Source organism: Tinamus guttatus, unplaced genomic scaffold (genome assembly GCF_059628265.1).
Source record: "Tinamus guttatus ecotype Peru unplaced genomic scaffold, ASM5962826v1 Tinamus_guttatus_pri_ptg000601l, whole genome shotgun sequence".
Lineage (NCBI taxonomy): Eukaryota > Metazoa > Chordata > Aves > Tinamiformes > Tinamidae > Tinamus > Tinamus guttatus.
Window position 1 is genome coordinate 2,238,476 of NW_028289135.1, and position 19,809 is coordinate 2,258,284.

A 19,809-nucleotide genomic window follows, 5' to 3' on the forward strand; every position below is an offset into this window, starting at 1 on the left:
GTAATAACATAACCACTACGGATTGTCAAGGTCACATTTTACTTCGCCCATGATTAGAGATCATGAGTGACAAAAACATTTTTAAACACATTCCAAGGTTTTCTGCTTATTTAGAAGAGTTTGATTTTTTTTTTCCAAAGCAAGCTGGCATCTTGAAAAATCTCATAGACACTGCATTGCTAATGGGCTTCTAGACTAGACAGTAATTAAGATCATTTTATCTAAAAAGCAAACAATTTCAAGCACAAGCTGCTTCAGACACATGTAAACAATCCTACCAACACTGATTCCAGTCTTGCACATTGGTAAAGGGCAGCATAAACTTTTATGAGTTAGTCTAATAAACTAGTTTAAAGTAGAGGACAAGGAGGCCGATTTCAAATCCAAAGCTAGAAAGAAGTGGCCAGTAGAGTATCAACTAGATATATGAAAGGGAAGAACAGTGTGTTAACTGCCCACTCCACAACTGCAGTGATTATGAGCTTTGATTCTCGATGCTTTCTTTTTATTTCTATTCCAGTACAGGTACATACCGCCTTTTAAATCAGCTGACGCCCCCACGTACTGGAAGTTGTCCATATTAATTACATCAATAATAGGAGACACAACTCTGGTCTTGTCCTAAAATAAATATTAAAAAGTAATATTGAAATAATGAAATCAATAGGTAAAGATGCAGGCAGGATGAGATGTTGAACAGTTCAACTGGATTTCATCAACAGTTCTCCCCCAACTTTTTCCTTTTTCACTTATGGCCCTACATGGCCACTCAGGCAGAATTGCTCACCATTGCTTCAGAAAGCAGAAGCAACATCTTATAGCTCGGAAACCTATTTCTATTCTAGACTACTTTTCTGTAAGTAACCCCCGTCTTGTGACTTGCTCTTGAAGGAAACAGCAAACTTGCACCTGAAAAGGCAATGAAGCAAGCAGCACCTCCATCCCACCTTGTAAAGCTGGCCCAAAGAAAAGTAGCAGGTAGGCAGTTTTTACTTTCACAGCAAATCTCTAAGCACTCAGTGTACTTCAGTCTTCAACTTTTAAGGAACACTGAAGTCCTATATTCTGCATACTGTTAGGTTAAAGCTAATTCATTTCACACTGGAAAAATCATGCTCCACAAAAAAAATCCTAAAGTGAATGAATACTCTAAATCTCTGGTTTTCAAGATTCCAGTGGCACAGAAGAAAAAAATTAAGGAAAAAAGGAAAAAAATTCCAACAATTTTACATGCATCCATTAGGATCATAAAGCATCACTACTACAACAAAAACAGACACTCCTCATATTACAAATTCAATATCCTTAGACTAGTCCATTTTCTCTACACCAAGTACTTCAAAATAAGAATTGCATTTTTATATTGAAGCACCGTGGTTTGATACAAACACTGGAAGTTCAGTCGAACTCTGGCAACACTATACTGGAGTTCAGAATAAGTTTCACAGAACTTTGACCTCTAAGATCATATAATTTAGCAACTGGAGATAACATCAGGATAGTATAGCATGATGTCTGAATACAAACCAGGAAATATTAATGTTAATAATCAGGACATTTTTATAATTGTTCTCATGGTTAAACAGTTCTCATGGTTGAAAAATTGCCAACCTAAATATAGTCTAGACAATGGTTCAGCAATCTGCCTCCCTTGCTAATCAGTACTATACAGAATGGATTGGTACCATGAGAATAGTTTAAGCTCCTAACAGGAGACCTAAAAGCAACTCTCTTACTTAAAATTCTTTAGGTTGGTTCAGTTAGGGTGTTAAAAATGGCTGCTGTCATTCAATCAATCTTAACTGCTAAATTAATGTTGCCTTTAGTATGCCCGAACTGGGTATTTCACATGTGCTAGGTCATTTTGCGTAAGAGAGCAAAGGCTCAAGCTTCTGCATTAGACAAAAGCAGATTCCTCGTTGAGTCTTCACCTAAAAACTCAATCCATTCCTTATTGATTTCTACATTCCTTTTAATTAGCATTTCGGCTATACCCTATGCTCCAAGTATATACTTCTACGCCATATAATGTGGCATGCAACATCTAATCAGATCCTCTAACAGGTAATGCTTGGTCTAAAGCAAACTAGCCAAACATAGGGACAGGCAAAATAAAACACAGACAAGGAAATCAACATATCCTGTTCCCCATCACATTTTTAGCTCACACTTCTGCTAGCCATAGCTCCCTGCCTAGATGTGTATGGTGACAGGCCCATGGCTTTACTGACAGCACTTTACTTGAAAAGCAGTTAGGACTTACTTAACTGCAAAGCACAGTATTTAAGTGTCCTGCTTTCCTCCTTAAGAACAGCTTCAGATGCACAATTCCAAATACAGGGACAGAATCAAGGATCTTCTTTACTTACAATACAGTAAATACCCAATCTGTCGAGTAATTGGTAACATACTCATGAACAAGTGACATAGAAAGTAAAGCAACAATTTTTGCTACTTCTCTCACAGGATGGCCGAGGTTGGAAGGGACCTCTAGGGATCATCTAGTCCAACGCCCCTGCTCCAGCAGGAACACCCACAGCACGTGGCACAGGGTGGCATCCAGGCAGGTTCCTCAATGAATTTCTTTCCTTATGGACATCCCAAGAACCATTCCTGCTAATTATCTGCACTTGCTCTGATAGTTCAGCTTGGCACAGTCGAAGATGGTGCTAAAAGCTGCCCAAGGTGCCAGCTGTGACACGATGCAGCGTTTCAGACAGACCTCAGCTCCTCTCTGCTGCACAGAGTGCCCAGCACACAGGCAGCAGGGTCTGTCCCTCGTGCTTGAGACTTCCCCAGGCCCCTGCTAGTTCCAGTTAGCTGTCCCAGGATCAATACCTGTATCAATGTACATCATCTTAGCACTGCTCACTACAGATCTTAGCAGATTATTTAGAATCATAGAATGCTAAGGGTTGGAAGGGACCTCTAGAGGTCATCTAGTCCAACCCCCTGCACACGCAGGGTCACCTAGAGCATGTGGCACAGCACTGCGTCCAAGCGGGTTTTGAAGATCTCCAGAGAAGGAGACTCCACAACCTCTCTGGGCAGCCGGTTCCAGGGCTCTGTCATCCTCACTGTTAAGAAATTTGGAGCACTTACAAGTTATTTCTGATACACAAACACCCAGGTTGTGACCATTCAGTTCCATATGCAACCTACATATTTTTTGGCCTAGAAACATGCTGTCTCTTCCAGGACTTCAAACCATAGACTTGCTCGGCAAAGCGGGTAAGAAATTCATATATTTTTAAGCTGATGCTTTGCAGAGCTCTATTAAGTAGTTAATGCAGGCAGTGTGCTAGGAAGAGCATGCAGTCTCCATTGGGTGTTTCAAAACCATTCATTGAAAAGACTAAAAAGCAACTGCTCCTATTAAATTGCCCCAAAATACCCAAAGTAACTATTTTTTTTTTTAAAAAAAAACCCTCTAACATTACGACAATAGAAAGGTAATGTGCATTTTGGAAACCAAAATACAAGCAGAAAAAAACAAACTTGCTTTTGTAATCTTCTGCTTTTTCTGATGGTTTTAGGCTGTAATTTACAAGGAAACACACCATTGAAAACAAAACAAAAAAACCCACGTGTTTTCTGTTGAAGAAATAGCCTGTGAATAGCGCGAGCGTCAGGCGCCTGGAAGTTTGCAGTATACTATTTCATTTTAATATTCAGTAAGGAGGTTATATAGGCTCTACAGTATCAGACTATTATATATTATTCTCATAAGTTATCAGAGCTGTTCTCAAGTTTCTGCATACACTGCTTTTCCCAACAATCTTCAAAAATCTCTAGGCACTTCCAAGATTAAAAACGTCACAATACTCGAGAGTATGAATATTTTCCTTTGAGTACTGTGCCTACTAAGAGCGACTTATTCAAGGTCACGAAGTGACACAAATACAGAAAGAGAAATGCATATCTTGTTCTTTAATACTAGTCTTTTCTTCTATTTAAAACTGCCTTTGCTTAAAAATATCTTCCAAAAGGGATACAAGAGTTACAGCTATGCTGTAAAAATGGATAGGCCGTTAAATTGTTCCAGGCATGCTCCACTCCTACAAGAAATTAATTATATAAGAAAAGTTAAAACCTACAAGAAATTAATAATATAAGTTAAAAGTAGAAGATTTATCAAAATAATTGGAAAATACAGTATAGAAAAAGCTTTAAATAACTCCTATTTTCTAATATTTTCACAATTGTTTATTATGTTGATGTTGCAGGGTACAAATAGTTAAAAATCTGTTGATTCTTAGTTTAATCCACCCTAACAAAGCAAAATTAAGAAAGTTTCTGGAGGGCATAAAAGGCACCCTAGAGAATAAGACAGAGCCATTCTGCAGGAGGGAACAGGCATACTAACTCCAGTTTACGGGAGTATCAGTACATTTTGAATTCTGAATATGACTTTGTAATAGATGTTTTTGCTGCTTTAAGCTTTTTCTTAAATTGCTGAAGAGAAATCCTTGGCACTATGAAACTCTTCTAGGAATACTAAGGAAGCATGGTCAATAAACGCCAACTACAGAATCATCTGAAAGAAAATTGTGGGGTGGATCATCTTTCAAGCTGAAGAGAATCTCAATGCCTCAAGTGAGAGGTCTGGGACAGCTCTCTAAAGTATGATTACAGCACATCCAATATTACATTGTAGAATTGATTCTGTTCAGATTGTGTGTTTTTTTTTTTTAATTACACAGAAAACCATACAAGGAAGCCCTCAAAACTCCCACAGAATTCTATGCCAACTGGGTAACTGTGGAATTCAGAAAAAAATTTCCACCAAATACAGAACAGATACAGCAAGAACATCAGAAAATACTGCACTTCTTATAGTAGCTCTGACCTGAAACATTTACTCCTGAGTTCAGCACAAAAATGAGTTTATATACAGCTTTGTGCCACTGAAACCATCAAGAAAATGCTTGACACAGTTTGCACTGTGAGCAAAATCAAGTAATTTAAATAAAGTAACAAAGAACCATCACATATACGTAAAAAGAATATCCAGGCCTTAATCACTTGAGCAAGCAGAATATTTAGAACTCCTTTATCAAATCCCATACTTGGCTGTTTGGGAAGCTTCCCTTTCCAAAAAGGGCAAAAATACTGTTTTTATTTCCTTTTGAAAGCAAAATGGAATTACACAGCAGTTTCTTAACAGTATGCAAAGCTTCTAAGGGCACAAAACACTATACAGCTGAAAACCATTCAGTGTTACACGTGATCAGTGTGCATTAGTGACAATTGTGATGAGCAATTTTGGGGAGTTTCATTGCTTCTGTGCTGCTAAAAAGTGGCTGCACAAGTCAAAATATGAACCAGGATCCCCCACGAAGTACTCCATCTGCAATGCTGCATCTCCATCAGCCTGTCAGCAATTTAACAAAAGGTTTTATATTCTGTTATGACGAAGAGGTAGTGTTTTTCAGATTCCATATTTGTCTTTAGAAAACTAAATGTGTATGCTCTGGAAGGAAAAATAGCGCAGAGAAAGGATAAAGGACAAAACCTTTCCTACTAATAGCAGAGTTGTATGCACCCCCAAACTATCATTTTCTTCTAGTTTCTCAAGTAGATGTATCAAACCATTTACAGAAATAGGTTTGAAAACAGTTCCCACATCCTAGAGCCACATAGTGGTTTAGAAAAAAGCATTCTCCACTTCCATTGAGACTTTTTTTTTTTTTTAAATAGATATAACAATTTCAAGTTTGCTTCCCTGGTTAAGTTATACAGAAACTGCCTCATTTCTTCTGAAACTATATTTTAAATAGGTAAAAAAAAATGCAAAGAATTGTCATGTTAATCATACTCTAAGTCTTTTAGAGGTTCTAGGCACCCTAGTAGTGTCCAGGTTTGAGTCAACAGAAGCTATTTCTCTTCCAAAAGGGAACCTTAACTGTTGGTGCATTTGGCTCTTTGTTGTATTCCTAGGACATGGTAAAATACCACAGACCAAACAGGAGAAGCAAAATCAGTCACTATCTGGTAACTCTTCTGTTGGTGTATTGAGGATACGACCTTTTTATGCAAAAAAAAAGTGCATAGACGATAAGGGAGGACCTGGACATTAACAAGATAGAGTAGCTTAGCAAAAACATTCCAAAAGAAATTCTTTCAAGTTTAAAGGAAGTCTCCTGTCTTGAGTGTTCCACAGTGCCTTCTGAAGTTGCACATGATTCATTTTCCTCTTGGATAGAAATCCTCTGGAGCAAGAATAACCAACCCATGAAGAAAATTTGCACTCTCAGTGCTGTTAATTGCATTTCAGGGACACGGACTAAGCACCATTTTGGTAAAAGCCAAGAGCCACCCATTCATTTCCTCGGGAATTTTGGTTTCAACAGTTCAATCCCTCTCCCATTATCTAACTGAATCTCAGCAAGTGAGAAGTATGCTTTGGTCTACAGCTTTCCAACATTTGCTGAGAAGGTCACTAAAAATTCAGTAAGTATTCATTTTAACTGCTTGGAAAGGTAAATGTTCAGATTTTATGTTCCTATGTTCATGGATTAAATGAACAAAAAGCGTGTTTTAATCACAGAACATTCAGAACATCTCCATCATTTCAGAGAAAAAAATCTTGAAGATGCATTAAATTAATGTAGCACTACTAGACTGCTATAAAATTTAACAGCTACTCCAAGAAATTTAGAAGAACTCTTTACTAACCTCAGCTACTCTTTCCAAAAGCGGTTCCAGCCAGTGTTCGTTGCATTCACAGTGACTATCCAGGAAGGTCAGTACTTTGGCCTGTGCTGCATCTGCCCCTCTGACACGGGAACGCATCAAGCCTGAGACAAAGAAACCTTACTCAGAACCCTGCAACCAAGTCACATCAGAAAAGACCTGCTTTTATGAGAAATCTTTCTGCACAAATACATTTCAAGTAAAATATTCAAGCACTAAGCACTCATCAGTACATAATTACTTTATGTAATTGAGACAGCAAAGGTTTTGTGCATGTTATTTCTAGGTTTTTGACCATCTAGTGTTGCTAGCTGTTCCCAAGACCAGTCTGGCAGCCTAGAAGATAGAGTGTCTATAAAAATAAATAGGCACATATCTGCTAATTCAGTCAGCTATTTCAACTGTCAGCTCTCAGTTATTTCAAACAGCTGTAGAAGAACAGTTGTGTATATCTAATATATTAAGCTCTGCAGTCAGGAAGCTGCTGACTGAAGGGCTCAGAGATATGAGACAGCAATTTGCAAAGCATAAAAACACAAAGAGAAGCTTAAGACAAGTTTGTTACAGGATACTCTGGCTTTTGCAGAACTGGAATACGTGGTTCCCGCCCTCCTAGAGGCTCAAACCATGTCAAGTCTGACGAATTGTTTTCTGGGCTGTCCATCAACTGCATCATTAAAATGATCCCTCCTAAGAGCAGCATATTAAAAACTTATTTTTTAGTGGGATCATATGACATTCATTAATGGTGAGAACCTGCACAGAATTGGATTAGCATAACTGAGAATTCAGCAAAGTACAGCAAGAGAACAGAGGGATCAAATGTCAGAAGGATTTTCCTCAAGCTGGTTTAACTGCGACAGTCAGCAATGTACAACTAAACAAACAATAAGCCTAAATCAAATCAACATAATTGTTTTATTTACAGATATGTAGTATTTTTCTTGCATTCTACCTAGCAATCTAATTTCTAAAGGGAAAATTCCCTCTGAGTAACACAATGCTCATTTAAAAGAACTAAGCACGTTCAACAGATAATGCAGCACAGCAGAATTTCTACCTTCCTTCCCTAGTCAAATTAAACTTACCTTCTCGTCGATCGTTTCGAAGAACCCGCACTTTCTCAATTTTTCCCAAGAGAGCACCATCCTCAGCTAAAATAAAAATAAATAAATAAAAATAATCAAACTTTGAAACACAGTTTGATATCCAACACTGAATACCATAACTAAAAATACACACCTACAAACATACTTTATAACAGTACTTACGATCATTACTGTAGTCATCCACCAGTATGATTTCCTTAATAAGATGTGATGGGCTTTTCTTCAGGACACTGAAACCAACAAACACAAAAGGCATTCACTAAGTAGTGTTCATTTTCCTTAACATCATCATAGGAACAGCTATGCTTCGTTAAGCCACAATTTGATCTTCTGTAACAGCTAGTACTTTATTCTTAAGCAGCATGTGAAAACAGATACACATAAAATTGCCCCCCACTCCTCCACAGTATTCCCTTCCAACCTCCAGAAATTAGTAGAAAATTTGTAAAATGGAACTCGACCATTTTCTGTGAGTTTTTCAATACTCACCTTGAAACCCTTCATACTTCCAACATCTTATAGTAACTTGTTCCATGCTTTTTCACAGATTTGCAGCCAAGAAGGCAACTTTGGGTTTTAGTTTGTTCAATCTTTTTTAAAAAATGTTGTAACTTGGAAATATAAGAACTGGAGACACCAGTGAAATTAAGACTAAGTTTTCCCCTCTGTAAGTGGCGCAGAAAAGCTTTACGGTTTCCTACTCCTGCCCCTTGTCATAAGCTACTATCTGACACAAAGGAACGGCCTTTAGGGCAACCAAAGTCTCACTTAGATATACCTGACAACAGTTCGAAGTAAAGCAGATCTTGCCTCATTGTGAAAGGTGATCACCACACTAGTGGCTGGCAAGTCTACCCGCCACTGTTTCCGTTGACACCTAAAAGAAAAACATTTTGTTAAGCATATTTACACCCAGTCTTGGCAAGCAACTTCTATCATGAAGCCGTTACCTATTATACTAGTACATACTCTGCATCTGCCTAAGAAATCTAGTTCTCTAGGTCTCACATGAAACCAAAATCACCCCCTCTGTCAGTTTTGGTGGTTGCCTTGGTGCACACTAGAAAATAAGTCAGTGCCAGACAAGGGAAGGTTCATCTAAGCCCCAGGACTGTAATCGCTGCAGTGTATACTGCCCTGTTTCATGCAATTCTGTATGAGATCAGCTTAACTGGAAAAAAAAAAAAAAAAGCACAAAAACACACCACCACCACAAAACACAACAGTGTTCCATTTACTAAGTGAGCATATTTTAATAAGCAATATGGGTTCACAGGCTGCCCCAAGTCCTTTTAAAATGGCATGTTTTCCATTTTTAAAGCTATTAGGGCCTTCTGACCTTGCTCATAGAAAGAACTTCTCACACAAACAGAAAACTGCTTAAAATTGTAAAATTCAGAATTGGAAAAAACAAAACTAGCTGTGGTAATCCCGAGTCAACAAAACACAGAAGCAAGCCCATCCAAACTATGATAATGGAAGTCAACTCCTTTCTCACCATCTGTCATGGTCTGAGTTTAATAAGTAAAAAGAACCAGTTTCCAGAATACATAACTCCAGCAAGACTACATAACATTAAGCTGTTTAAGCACATTGAACAAAAATCTAGAAGGACACTATTTACCATTGTACCAGGAACTAACAACTAGAAAATCTGGCACATCAAGCTCATGCTAAAAGCATCACAGGTTGGAAAAGATCATGCATGTAGTAGCAAACACACAAGATTGCTGTCATGTCTTCAGATCCCCTTTAATTATTCTCAGGAGCTCCTCAGGCCTGCAAGTCTTCAGAGTGGACAAAGCCAGCTAGCTCAGTGCACACCTACAGCAAATTCTGCAAGTAATACCAACAGCAGGGCACACAGTACTTACACTAGCTATGAAAAAGTGTTGACATTCCTACTTCAGGCTGGTTTAAAACAAGTCACCTGGCTGTACAGAAGCCCTTCACATCGATAACGGTATCGGTGGCGTGCATCGTCAACCACACGAGTTACTGCTCCGCGCAGTAAGAGCGAGCAGCAGTGCCCATCTTCCCTTTGCCGCATTCCCAAGGAATCACGGTGTTTTCAACAACGCACATTCACAACGTCACATGGATACTAGTATTTGCAGTGAAACAAATCATTGTTGTGCAGCTGTGATCTCATTTGCTTTGAGAAAAACTAAGCCCATGGCAAGCCTGCGATGGCTCTGTCTCAGTTTAGCAAGGCCAGGTTCAGCTTCATTTCTCAAATGGTGGGTGTACAAAGTGACTTTGCTGCTAGCATCCAATATTGAAACAAGTCACAAGATTTCATGCATTCCTGGAAAGCAAGGATTAGACTTTTCTACTGCAAACGTTGAGTAATTCATTTAAATAGTTATAAGAAACTGAACCACTATAATACACCACTGCATTTAATACTGAAAAGTCTTTTTTTTTTTTTTGCTCCTAATCTACTGTGCATCTAGTTTGCACATGAAGCACTTGCACAGATCAAGCATCTTGGTTTGAACTCCTCAGACTTGAGCATCTGTCTGTGAAATCCTGACACCTGTGAAAAACATTGTAGTTTAAGTACCAGCCTTAAATAAAAAATCTGAAACTATGAAACTGTGCACATTGTAGAAGCTGTAGAAGCGTACTGTGAATATGTAATATTGAAATGAAAGTCCATTAAAATTTATGTCAAATGTCATATTCAATAATCCAAAGTGGCCCTGGAAGATCACATTCTATAGCATTGCAACAATTATTCAGACACTATACCAGTCCATTCTAAAGTAAGATAAGGTTATGAAAGTGAGTAAATTTTGTCAGAGTTCATTGACAGTAAGTCGTGATGCATTAGGAGGAGGGAGAAGAAAAAAAAAAAAAAAAAAAAAAAAAACACACACACACACACGTACGTTAAAGGAAGTGCTCTCTTCTGCAAAGAGATAACCAGAGACAGAGCACACCTTAAGGTAGAATTACACTAGCAATGAAGCTTCTTTTTTAAAAAAAAAATCTAATTGGAGATATGCTACTGCATATTCCTGATGGAGAAATCAGGATTTTTAAGACTTCTGAATAGCAAAAGTATAACTTCAAGAATATTTTGACTGTGTATTTTAAAGGTGATGTGCTTACATAAAAATTAGCTCTTCAAAAATATCTGCTTTAAATTGATTTAACTGCAGTATTCTTCCTATTCTGCTATGACAATAAGAAATTCTATAACTAAAACTAAACAAACCAAAGCAACAGTGTCACCACTTTTGGCACAAAGGCTAGACTTTTTTTTTTCCCCAAGTTACATCTTAAGTTTTACTTGCAGAAAATACATTTTGGCAAAAAGCAGAACCTGAACTGAACTAGACATTAATGGATAGGGAAAGGCTGTGGACGTGGTCTACTTTGACTTCACCAAGGCCTTTGACACCATCTCCCACTGCCTTCTCCCAGAGATGCTGGCAGCTCATGGCTTAGGCGGGTGTACTCTTCACTGGGTGAAGAACTGACTGGATGGCCAGAACCAGAGAGTGGGAGTGAATGGAGATAAATCCAGTTGGTGACTGGTCACAAGTGGTGTTCCCTGGGGTCAGTGTTGGGGCCACTCCTCTCCAATATCTTTATGAATTATCTGGATGAGGGGATTGAAGGCACTCTCAGCAAATTTGCAGGTGACACCAAGCTGGGAAGAAGAGTTGATCTGCTTGAGGGTAGGAAGGCTCTGAAGATGGATCTGGACAGGCTAGATGGATGGGCTGATACCAACTGGTTCAACAGGGCCAAGTGCTGGTCCTGCACTTAGGTCAGTGCAACTCCATGCAGCGCTACAGGCTTGGGGCAGAGGGGTTGGAGAGCTACATGACAGAAATGGATCTGAGGGTGCTGGTCAACTGAACCTGAGCCAGCAGCGTGCCCACGGGCCAAGAAGGCCAAGGGCCTCCCGGCTTGTGTCAGTGTAGCCAGCAGGAGCAGGGAAGTGACCGTACCCCTGTACCCACCACTGGTGAGGCCCCACCTCGAAATACTGTGTCCAGCCCTCACTACAAGACAGACCTGGAGGTGCTGGAGCGTGTCCAAAGAAGGGCAGCGAAGCTGGTGAAGGGCTGAGCACAGACCTTGTGAGGAGCAGCTGAGGGAGCTGGGGTTGTTCAGTCTGGAGAAGAGGAGGCTCTGGGGAGACCTCAGTGCTCTCTACAACTACCTGAAAGGAGGCTGTAGTGAGGCGGGGGTCAATCTTTTCTCCAGAATAACTACAGACAGGACAAGAGGAAATGGCCTCAAGTTGCACCATGGGAAGTTCCGGTTAGACATTAGGAAGAATTTCTACATGGCAAGAGTAGTCAAGCATTGAAATAGGCTGCCCAGGGAAGCAGTAGAGTCACCATCCCTGGCAGTGTTCAAGAAACATGTAGATGAGGCACTTGGGGACATGGTTTAGTAGGCAAGTTGTCAAAGGGTTTACAGTTGGACTCATCTTAAAGGTCTTTTCCAACCATAATGATTCTATGTTTATCAAAATTAGTTAAAATATGAAAAAAAATGTTGTTACCCTACCTCCCCCTTTTTTTTAAATCACTGAACTGGTTCATAAAATTAAGCAGTTATTTAAACACCTTTGGTTTATTCAAGAGAAAAATGTTGAGAAATGTTTTTTTCTCTTTCTTTTCCTGTTGAGAAAAATCTCGAGGCGCACTTGTAAAACAGGTACCTGCAACCTTTTGGTCTTAACCTCATGCTGATACAATTTTGTCAGCTGCAAAAAATATCAATGATTTAGTTTAAAAAGAAGTGCATAGATTTTTCAATATGTAAGTATAACTAACAAACAGTCTTGATAAACTACTTCTAAACTGTTTGGATAATACCTTTTAAGATAATTACTTAATTTTAGCAGTTAAAAAGCAAATAGCCTTCTTATCGCCATACAATTCACAAGAGCTGCTTAAGCAAAAAAAAAAATAGTGATTTAATTGAAAACAACCTCTATCGCTCTGTTAAGTAGCTCTCAAGTATCGCATGCAACTTTCAGCTTTTGACTGTCCTTGTCCGGAACAAAGTGCCAAATTAAGTGTGACACGGCAGAGGATGTGCCACAGGCTACTTGCAAAGATGACCTCCTCAATAACTTTTAAGAAAGCATTTACAGATGCACTTAAATTTACTTTATGGCAAAGCCCCAGTAATAAGCACGGCACAGGTGTAGCCTTCCTCCAGGACTCCCCTCTGCTCATTGTAGAGTTCTTTTCTCAAGTCCATTCAGTGAAAAATGCCAATCAGGTCAGTGTATCACAACACAGCTGAAACGGTTAAAACAAACCACGCGCTGTCTCTCAAACTTCATCTCACAGGAAAGCTTTATCTATGATAGACTCATCCAGAAGTTAATAAATATGCAGAAAGTTTTCAGATTTGGAGATTAAAAAAATTCAGGATACTTTAACCCTAGAATTTACAAGAGGTTGGTGGCTGAGCATTGCTCTTGTGGTAAAGGAGTATCTCAGCTAAAAACAGTAAATGGGCCCTTTCATTGTGCAAAACAGTGTACGTGATGAAGACAATTCAAAAGCCTTTTTAATCTGTTCAGTATTCTGTAGGCAGCATCAGGCTTTTCAGTGTTTTTCACTGCCAAAAACAAAACACTGGATTCTTCTTCCTTTGCAGTCCAATTAAGGCTCAGTTATGTAAGACTTCCTTTACTCCATCTACAACACAACCTGCTCAAAGGAACCAAAAAAGATGCTATTATACAAGGGCTTTAAAGACACGTTGAGTGTCTGAATTTTTATACAAGTCTCCTTTGCTATGCCATTCCCAATTAGAGAGCTTTACAGGGAAGGGCAAAAAGCACCATCCTTATCTCCCTCGGGCATCTTCTCCAGGTAACTCCTGCCTCTGAAGCTGTGAAAGGACCTTGATCCTGACCACAATAACCTTGAGACAAATTAACTGTGTTTCCAGCTTAGTTCTGTGCTTTCAGACTGTGGACACCAATGTCTTTAAAAACTACAGTTAAGTTCAAACTAATTTCCTTTAAGTAATTGCTGATGTCAGAATGAGCAACGAATGTTTTAATGCTAGTCAAATTCTGCTTAAAAAAAGACTAGTGTAAGTCATTTAAACTTTTTTTTTAAAAAAACAAACAAACAAACAAACAAGTCTCTAAAAAAATATTTTTTTCTTGCTATGAAGCACAGTGTTTTCTGAATTTGTTCAATTAGAAGCTTTCAATGTTTGAAGCTTAAATCCATCTCATGTTTTTTCAGGTCTGCATAAATGGACTCCTTCAGATCTGGGAGCTGAGACTTCACACACTTGGAAAAGCAGAATGGCAGAATAGCAGAGGTGGGAAGAGACCTTGGAGATCAGCTGCTCCAAACGCTGTGCTTAAACACAGCAGCTACAGGAGGTAGCCCATGAATTTTTGCATTCTCTCTACACACACAAAAAAACCTTTTTATTTTGCATAAGTGGATTTCCCTGTATTTCAGGTTGTACTCATTGCCTCTTGACAGCTTTACTGTAGGGATACTAACCAGAGTTGTACTGCCCGAGGTGTCAATCAGAGGGTAGCTATAACAAAACCTCAGTAACAACTGTAGAAACCAAGAAAAACCAGCAGATAAACAGGAATAGATACTGCCTAACTCAGCACCAGTGTGGATATAGAATACAAGACAACGGAAGTCATAGAAACAGAAGCATCTCAACATAATTTAGTGGTTTTTTACCCCACTGTTTGAGAATCACACTGCAGTTCACTGCTCCTGTCATGTGGATAGTTGAAGAGTTCTTGCTTTAGAAAAGAAAAAAATGCTACTCAGAATCCGAAGTTCAAAAAGTTTAATGGAGGTCGAAGAGGGCTCAGCTTGGCACTTACTGATCATGCCTAGTGTCAGGAATGTTTCGGTCCATTTGCAATTTGTCGCTTTCTACTTGATTGAATTTATTTCGGGCATAAGGATCCTGACCAGATCGCACCATGGTAGCGCTAACATAAGCGTCTTGATCAAAATCTTGCCATCGAACTTTTCCTAGAATAGAAAAAATGGAAAATACCAAATTTAATGTGTGCAAATTAAATGTCAGAATTCAGCAATTCAAATTAACCATATTGAAATCACTTGGTATTGGTTTTGTAAGGAAGTACTTAAGCCTCAACACTGAAGAGCATAACAGATTCACTCCTACAAATTGATTTGCTCTAGAACACTTTATGAACTAATGTAAAATTGAACCGTTTTCTAGATCTCTACTTATTCAAGTATGATCAACCAAATCATACCTCAGCTCAGCTACATTTTTTTAATTTCAACTACCACAACTTCTATTTAAAAACCCTCTACACACACATACATGAAGGCTACAGATTATCCAGCTACAGTTTTACCCAAGACATTTATTTCTTGAAGGTTCAGTTTAGATCCTGTCTCATAACAGAAGTAAAATACAGCTATTTATAATTTAACCTAACCTATTTGAGGAATAGGTTTTTAAAAAGTACAAGACATTATTCTAGAAAAAAAGAGGAAAACACACACACACACACCCCACACACGTTACTTTACACAGACTGAGCAGTAGCTCCCCAATATGAATCATGTGACATCCTGCAACCTCCCTTACATTCACTGCATGTTATTATGCAACCAGTAGTAACACTTTAATTGATATGCTTAACCTTGAAAGAAAAATTAACATCCATCTTCCAGGAACAAAACTTCTGAACACTCACCATCTTTTGGCTATACAAACAGAAGTATGATACTTAGCAAGTGTCTTAAAATTATCAGTTCTTTCCTCTAAATTAGCACTTACATTATCACCTAGTGACAGCCAATCCTACATAGCTACAGCAAATGTATATCTACCATAATTCAAAATTAGAGCTCGAATTCTGCTACAGACATTTAACATGGGTAGGCATAACAATCTACTGCAACCACTTTTTTGGTGAACACAGAACATTGTTGGCATAAGAAAAGAACAACAGGTATAAAGCTAAAGCTGTCTTTGGAGATACTGTTTATTATGGAATGCAGAGGAGTTTACATTTACTGTCTTCCTAACCAACACAAAATTTCAAAGTACTTTAAATTCATCGAGTGGCAGACTGTAGAGTCGTCACTCCTGAGCTAATCTTTTAGTCAAACACTATACTTTAGGTATATGTTGCTGATATGCACAGAAGGAATACAATTATAAAATAAATTGGTGAGAATTACAGGATGCTCAGACATTTCATGCTCGCCTTTGTTCCTTCGCTATCGGCACCCATGAGCAACATCCCAGTCCTCGTGCGTTAATTTCTGCCAGGGGATTCGAGTATTGAGAATACTTCCCTTAACCAAATAGACTGCATTGCCTGCTCTCTACTGGTCAGGATATTACTAAGCTGATTTGAAATTCTCCACAATCTCAGAATTGTCTGAGGAGCTATCCTTAAAGAGCAACTTGGACCCACAATGCAAACTGCTTACAATTCAGAGAGCAGTAGAAGATAAAATCTGAAAGATGCTTTTTATTATTATTATTTTTCCTTTTCTTCAAGCAACCTCCTGCATCCAATTTGCAGCTGCAAAGTAGCAGAAAAGCACCTGTGTTTTTGGATTACTGGTTTAACAACTATTCAACCAATTTAGACTGCATAGCTACTGCTACACAATTACCTTCCTAAAGAAGTTCAGAAACATATACACAGAAGCCAGAATGACAGTTAAATAAAGACTGCAGAACATATTAGCCACTTGAAGCAGCCATAAGGAGAACCTCCAAGAAAATAGAGAAAAACAGATTTTCAAACTCTAGCTGTCGATAGCTCCTAGATTGGCAGGAGAGTTTTCATTAGCCTTTTGACTATTTTCATGAACCTATTGTTTGAAGACAAGTTTAAACTTGAGCCAGCTACCACACTAGGAATAGCCTAGACAGAATTGTTGACAAAAACACTCACCCTCAGTGCAACCAAGCTATTCAAATGCAGAGTGGCTTGATTCAGGGAACCAGAAGAGACAAATGTAGATCACAAGAATATCTGCCTCACATAACCTTGTGTTCCCCAACATTTTCTTACAGCCTCTTTTGTTACTACCTGCTAGTTACTACTTCTATTCCCAAATTATAATAGTGCCTCAATCTACAACTTACATTGACTATTTTCAAAAGTACAGAATGTCATGTCACTGCTTTTCTGGTCCAAAAATAAAGATGGAAGTTAATTATGTAACTTCCAGTTCAAGTGACTGCATCTTATGCCACTAGATGGACTGCAGGGCTTGCCAGCAGAATCAAAAGTAGCCAAAGAATCACTGAACCTACCTACGTACAGGCAGTAAGAGATTCTAAAGCATAACTGGGGGCTGAATAACTGTTGAAATTCATATTTTCATTTGTGTGACAAAGGGATTTGAACTGTTTTCCTTGAGGAGACAGACTTCCTGGCTGATACTAAGTAAAATGGAAAAATCAACATCAGAAACCCAAGCTGAAGCAGGAATATATACTTATGCAAAAAATTAGACATAACTTGTCAGTCTCACTATTATTTTTGAAGGTTTCAAGGAGGTTAACAAGTTTAAAAGACATAGTTCATTGCTGCTTCATTCAGCAAGAGTTTGGTAAGAATGACTCATGAGTCATGAGTACACCATTGATCATATTCGGAGTAGGATCATAAATGTTAAAACAATTAAAGTGCATGCAATCTTGAAATAAATGATATAAAAAGAATTGTCTCTACATTATTCTCCTTAGTTATACAGAGGACTCGGGGCCTTTCCTTGTAACTACAAAAGCACACACTGCTATGTGCACAAAACAAGAAACTGACCTTTGTCACATATTAAAGGTGAAATGACAGAGGATATATAGTCTGGTATACGGATGGTTAAAATAAAGCTGTAGTTAATCTTTATACAACATAATTTTAAAGATAAAGGATGAATATACAGTTCCTCACATTCTAGGAGTTCTGAAGATATTACACTGCGTAAGAAGCTGAAACCTAAAGCACAGGTCCTCTAACCTCAACAGAAAAGCAAGAAGGATTTTAAACCAAAGGGACAAAAGCTTAGTAACTATGCTTTGAAGTGATACGTAAAGTGCCTGCAGAAATATGAACTCAATTTCACTGCCATGAGAATTCAAATACAACCTGAAATTCCTTAAAGTAGTAATTTAAGAGTGCATAATCCTGTCCATGTAGCCTCTGACATTTGATTACAGGCCCATACTACTATGCAGTAATATGACAAATTCTCCTACTTACTAAATCAAGTCATAAAAATGACTGGTTAACATACAAAACAAAAAAGCCCAGAAAATCTACATGATATTATTTCTGGCTCCCAGTGTCTGATTTCCACTGTTTCCACCTATGACCTTCCTATCTCCTCTAGTACTAGAGTTCCAGTATTTAGAAGAAGCATACAGGATTTGGCCCGAAACACCTAAATGTTAACAAAGTTTAAATAGGAATAATATTTAGAAGATGTGAGATTAGCTAACCTGTAATCTTAGTAACAAGGGAAATATTAAGTATATTTCTAGAGGCTCCCATTAAAGAAAAAAAAAATCTGCCATAAATCTGTTTAGAGGACCCGAACTCTTTTCTTCTTGCAAAGCCATCCACAAAGTATAAACGTTGCCAAAAACATCACCTGCACAAACATACTCCTCTTCCCCCTCTCCAGACGGAGAAGATATGATAGGTCAAGGGCTAAAGGAAAAAGAGTTATAAATTCCAACAGCTCATGTTTTATCGGGAATTGAAGAGTGAGAAATGAAAATCTTATCTAACAGTTTATTAGGGAGGAAAGCGCAGAGCTGCTTAAAGGGGACTTTACCATGGTTAGTTCTTCCCTTAAGACCTCATACTTCTCCACATGCTTGGCTAAGACACAAATTTGTAAGCCAAGCATTAGCATTAATGGTAGAAGAATAAAGCATGTTGAAGCCATCTGTACAGAAGTTCCCTTCTTTGTGCAGTAACCTTACTTTCTAGATACAGTGTAAAATAGTCAAGCCCATTTTACTTTTTTACATTCTTTGGAGTGACAGTTCCGACTATACATTAAATCTCACTGACATGCAGCTTTTAGTAGTAAAACAAGTTTTATGAAGGCAAGTCTTATGAGATGAAAGCTCCGCAACATTTAGTTTTCCTACCTCATTCTCAAGACACGTTTCCATTTCATTCAAAAGAAAAAAAAATGCTCTGTTTATTTGCCTGTGTATGACAAACAGCAAGTTTGAGATCAAAAATGAAGGTACACCATCTGCACACTCTCTGAAAAAAACTTCCACATCATCTTCACAGCCTGATGAAACTTCTTACTCCCAGATGAAGTGTGCTGCATGCCAGCATCATCCATGGAGCAAAACAGACCTTGTATCTATTGCAGGACAACAGCTACAAACATACTAGTAAAGAAAAAGCTTCTGAATATCTTTAAGTCAAAAAAAACGGTAAAGTAGGTGAGATCTAAGGAAACTGAAGCTGTAAAGTATTAGGGGTACACATTTCCTAAAGTAATCCTGTCACTTCCAAACCACAAAAAAGGTTAGCATCAGAACAATTACTAGGTTTTATGGCTATGAGTCTTTCAAGTGGTTATGTTTTATGGCTATGAATTTTTGAAAAGAAATAGTACTGCAATACCTGGAGGTAGCGTCTCCACATTTTGTGCTTTGTCCTCCCCATTGCTGCCACGCACATCTTTCCTTTTTGGGTCGATATCATTTGGGTCCTCCTGAAAAAAGTACATAGTCTTTAAAATAATCTCCTTAATTGGTTCAATTTTATGCTTTCAAAGCAAATGGAAATAACTATGCTTTTAGATTTTAAGCACATGAAGTGGCCCAAGAGAGCTAACTTTTAATTTTAAGAAAAACTTAGGAAAGGTCAACTGATTTCCTCCACTATTTGAAAGCATAAGAAATAGAAATTTAGCAGGTTTCTGCATTTAAATTATGTAGCAATTTTTATTAGGGGGAAAAAAAAAAACTCTATCCATTTCTCAAGAAAAAG

At 38.2% G+C, this 19,809-nt stretch overlaps 1 protein-coding gene across 1 annotated transcript in view; it reads right to left on the reverse strand.

Annotated features, from left to right (window-relative positions):
• Window positions 1–19,809, reverse strand: part of GALNT2 (polypeptide N-acetylgalactosaminyltransferase 2) — an 88,659-nt gene that overhangs the window by 21,366 nt on the left and 47,484 nt on the right. Inside the window, exons 2-8 of the mRNA XM_088534893.1 lie at window positions 19,441–19,531; window positions 14,662–14,815; window positions 8,584–8,682; window positions 7,968–8,035; window positions 7,785–7,850; window positions 6,679–6,800; window positions 534–621 (exon numbers count right to left, since the gene is read on the reverse strand). Of these exons, the coding sequence (XP_088391019.1) occupies window positions 534–621; window positions 6,679–6,800; window positions 7,785–7,850; window positions 7,968–8,035; window positions 8,584–8,682; window positions 14,662–14,815; window positions 19,441–19,531 (688 nt within the window). The remainder of the gene's footprint in view (window positions 1–533; window positions 622–6,678; window positions 6,801–7,784; window positions 7,851–7,967; window positions 8,036–8,583; window positions 8,683–14,661; window positions 14,816–19,440; window positions 19,532–19,809) is intronic.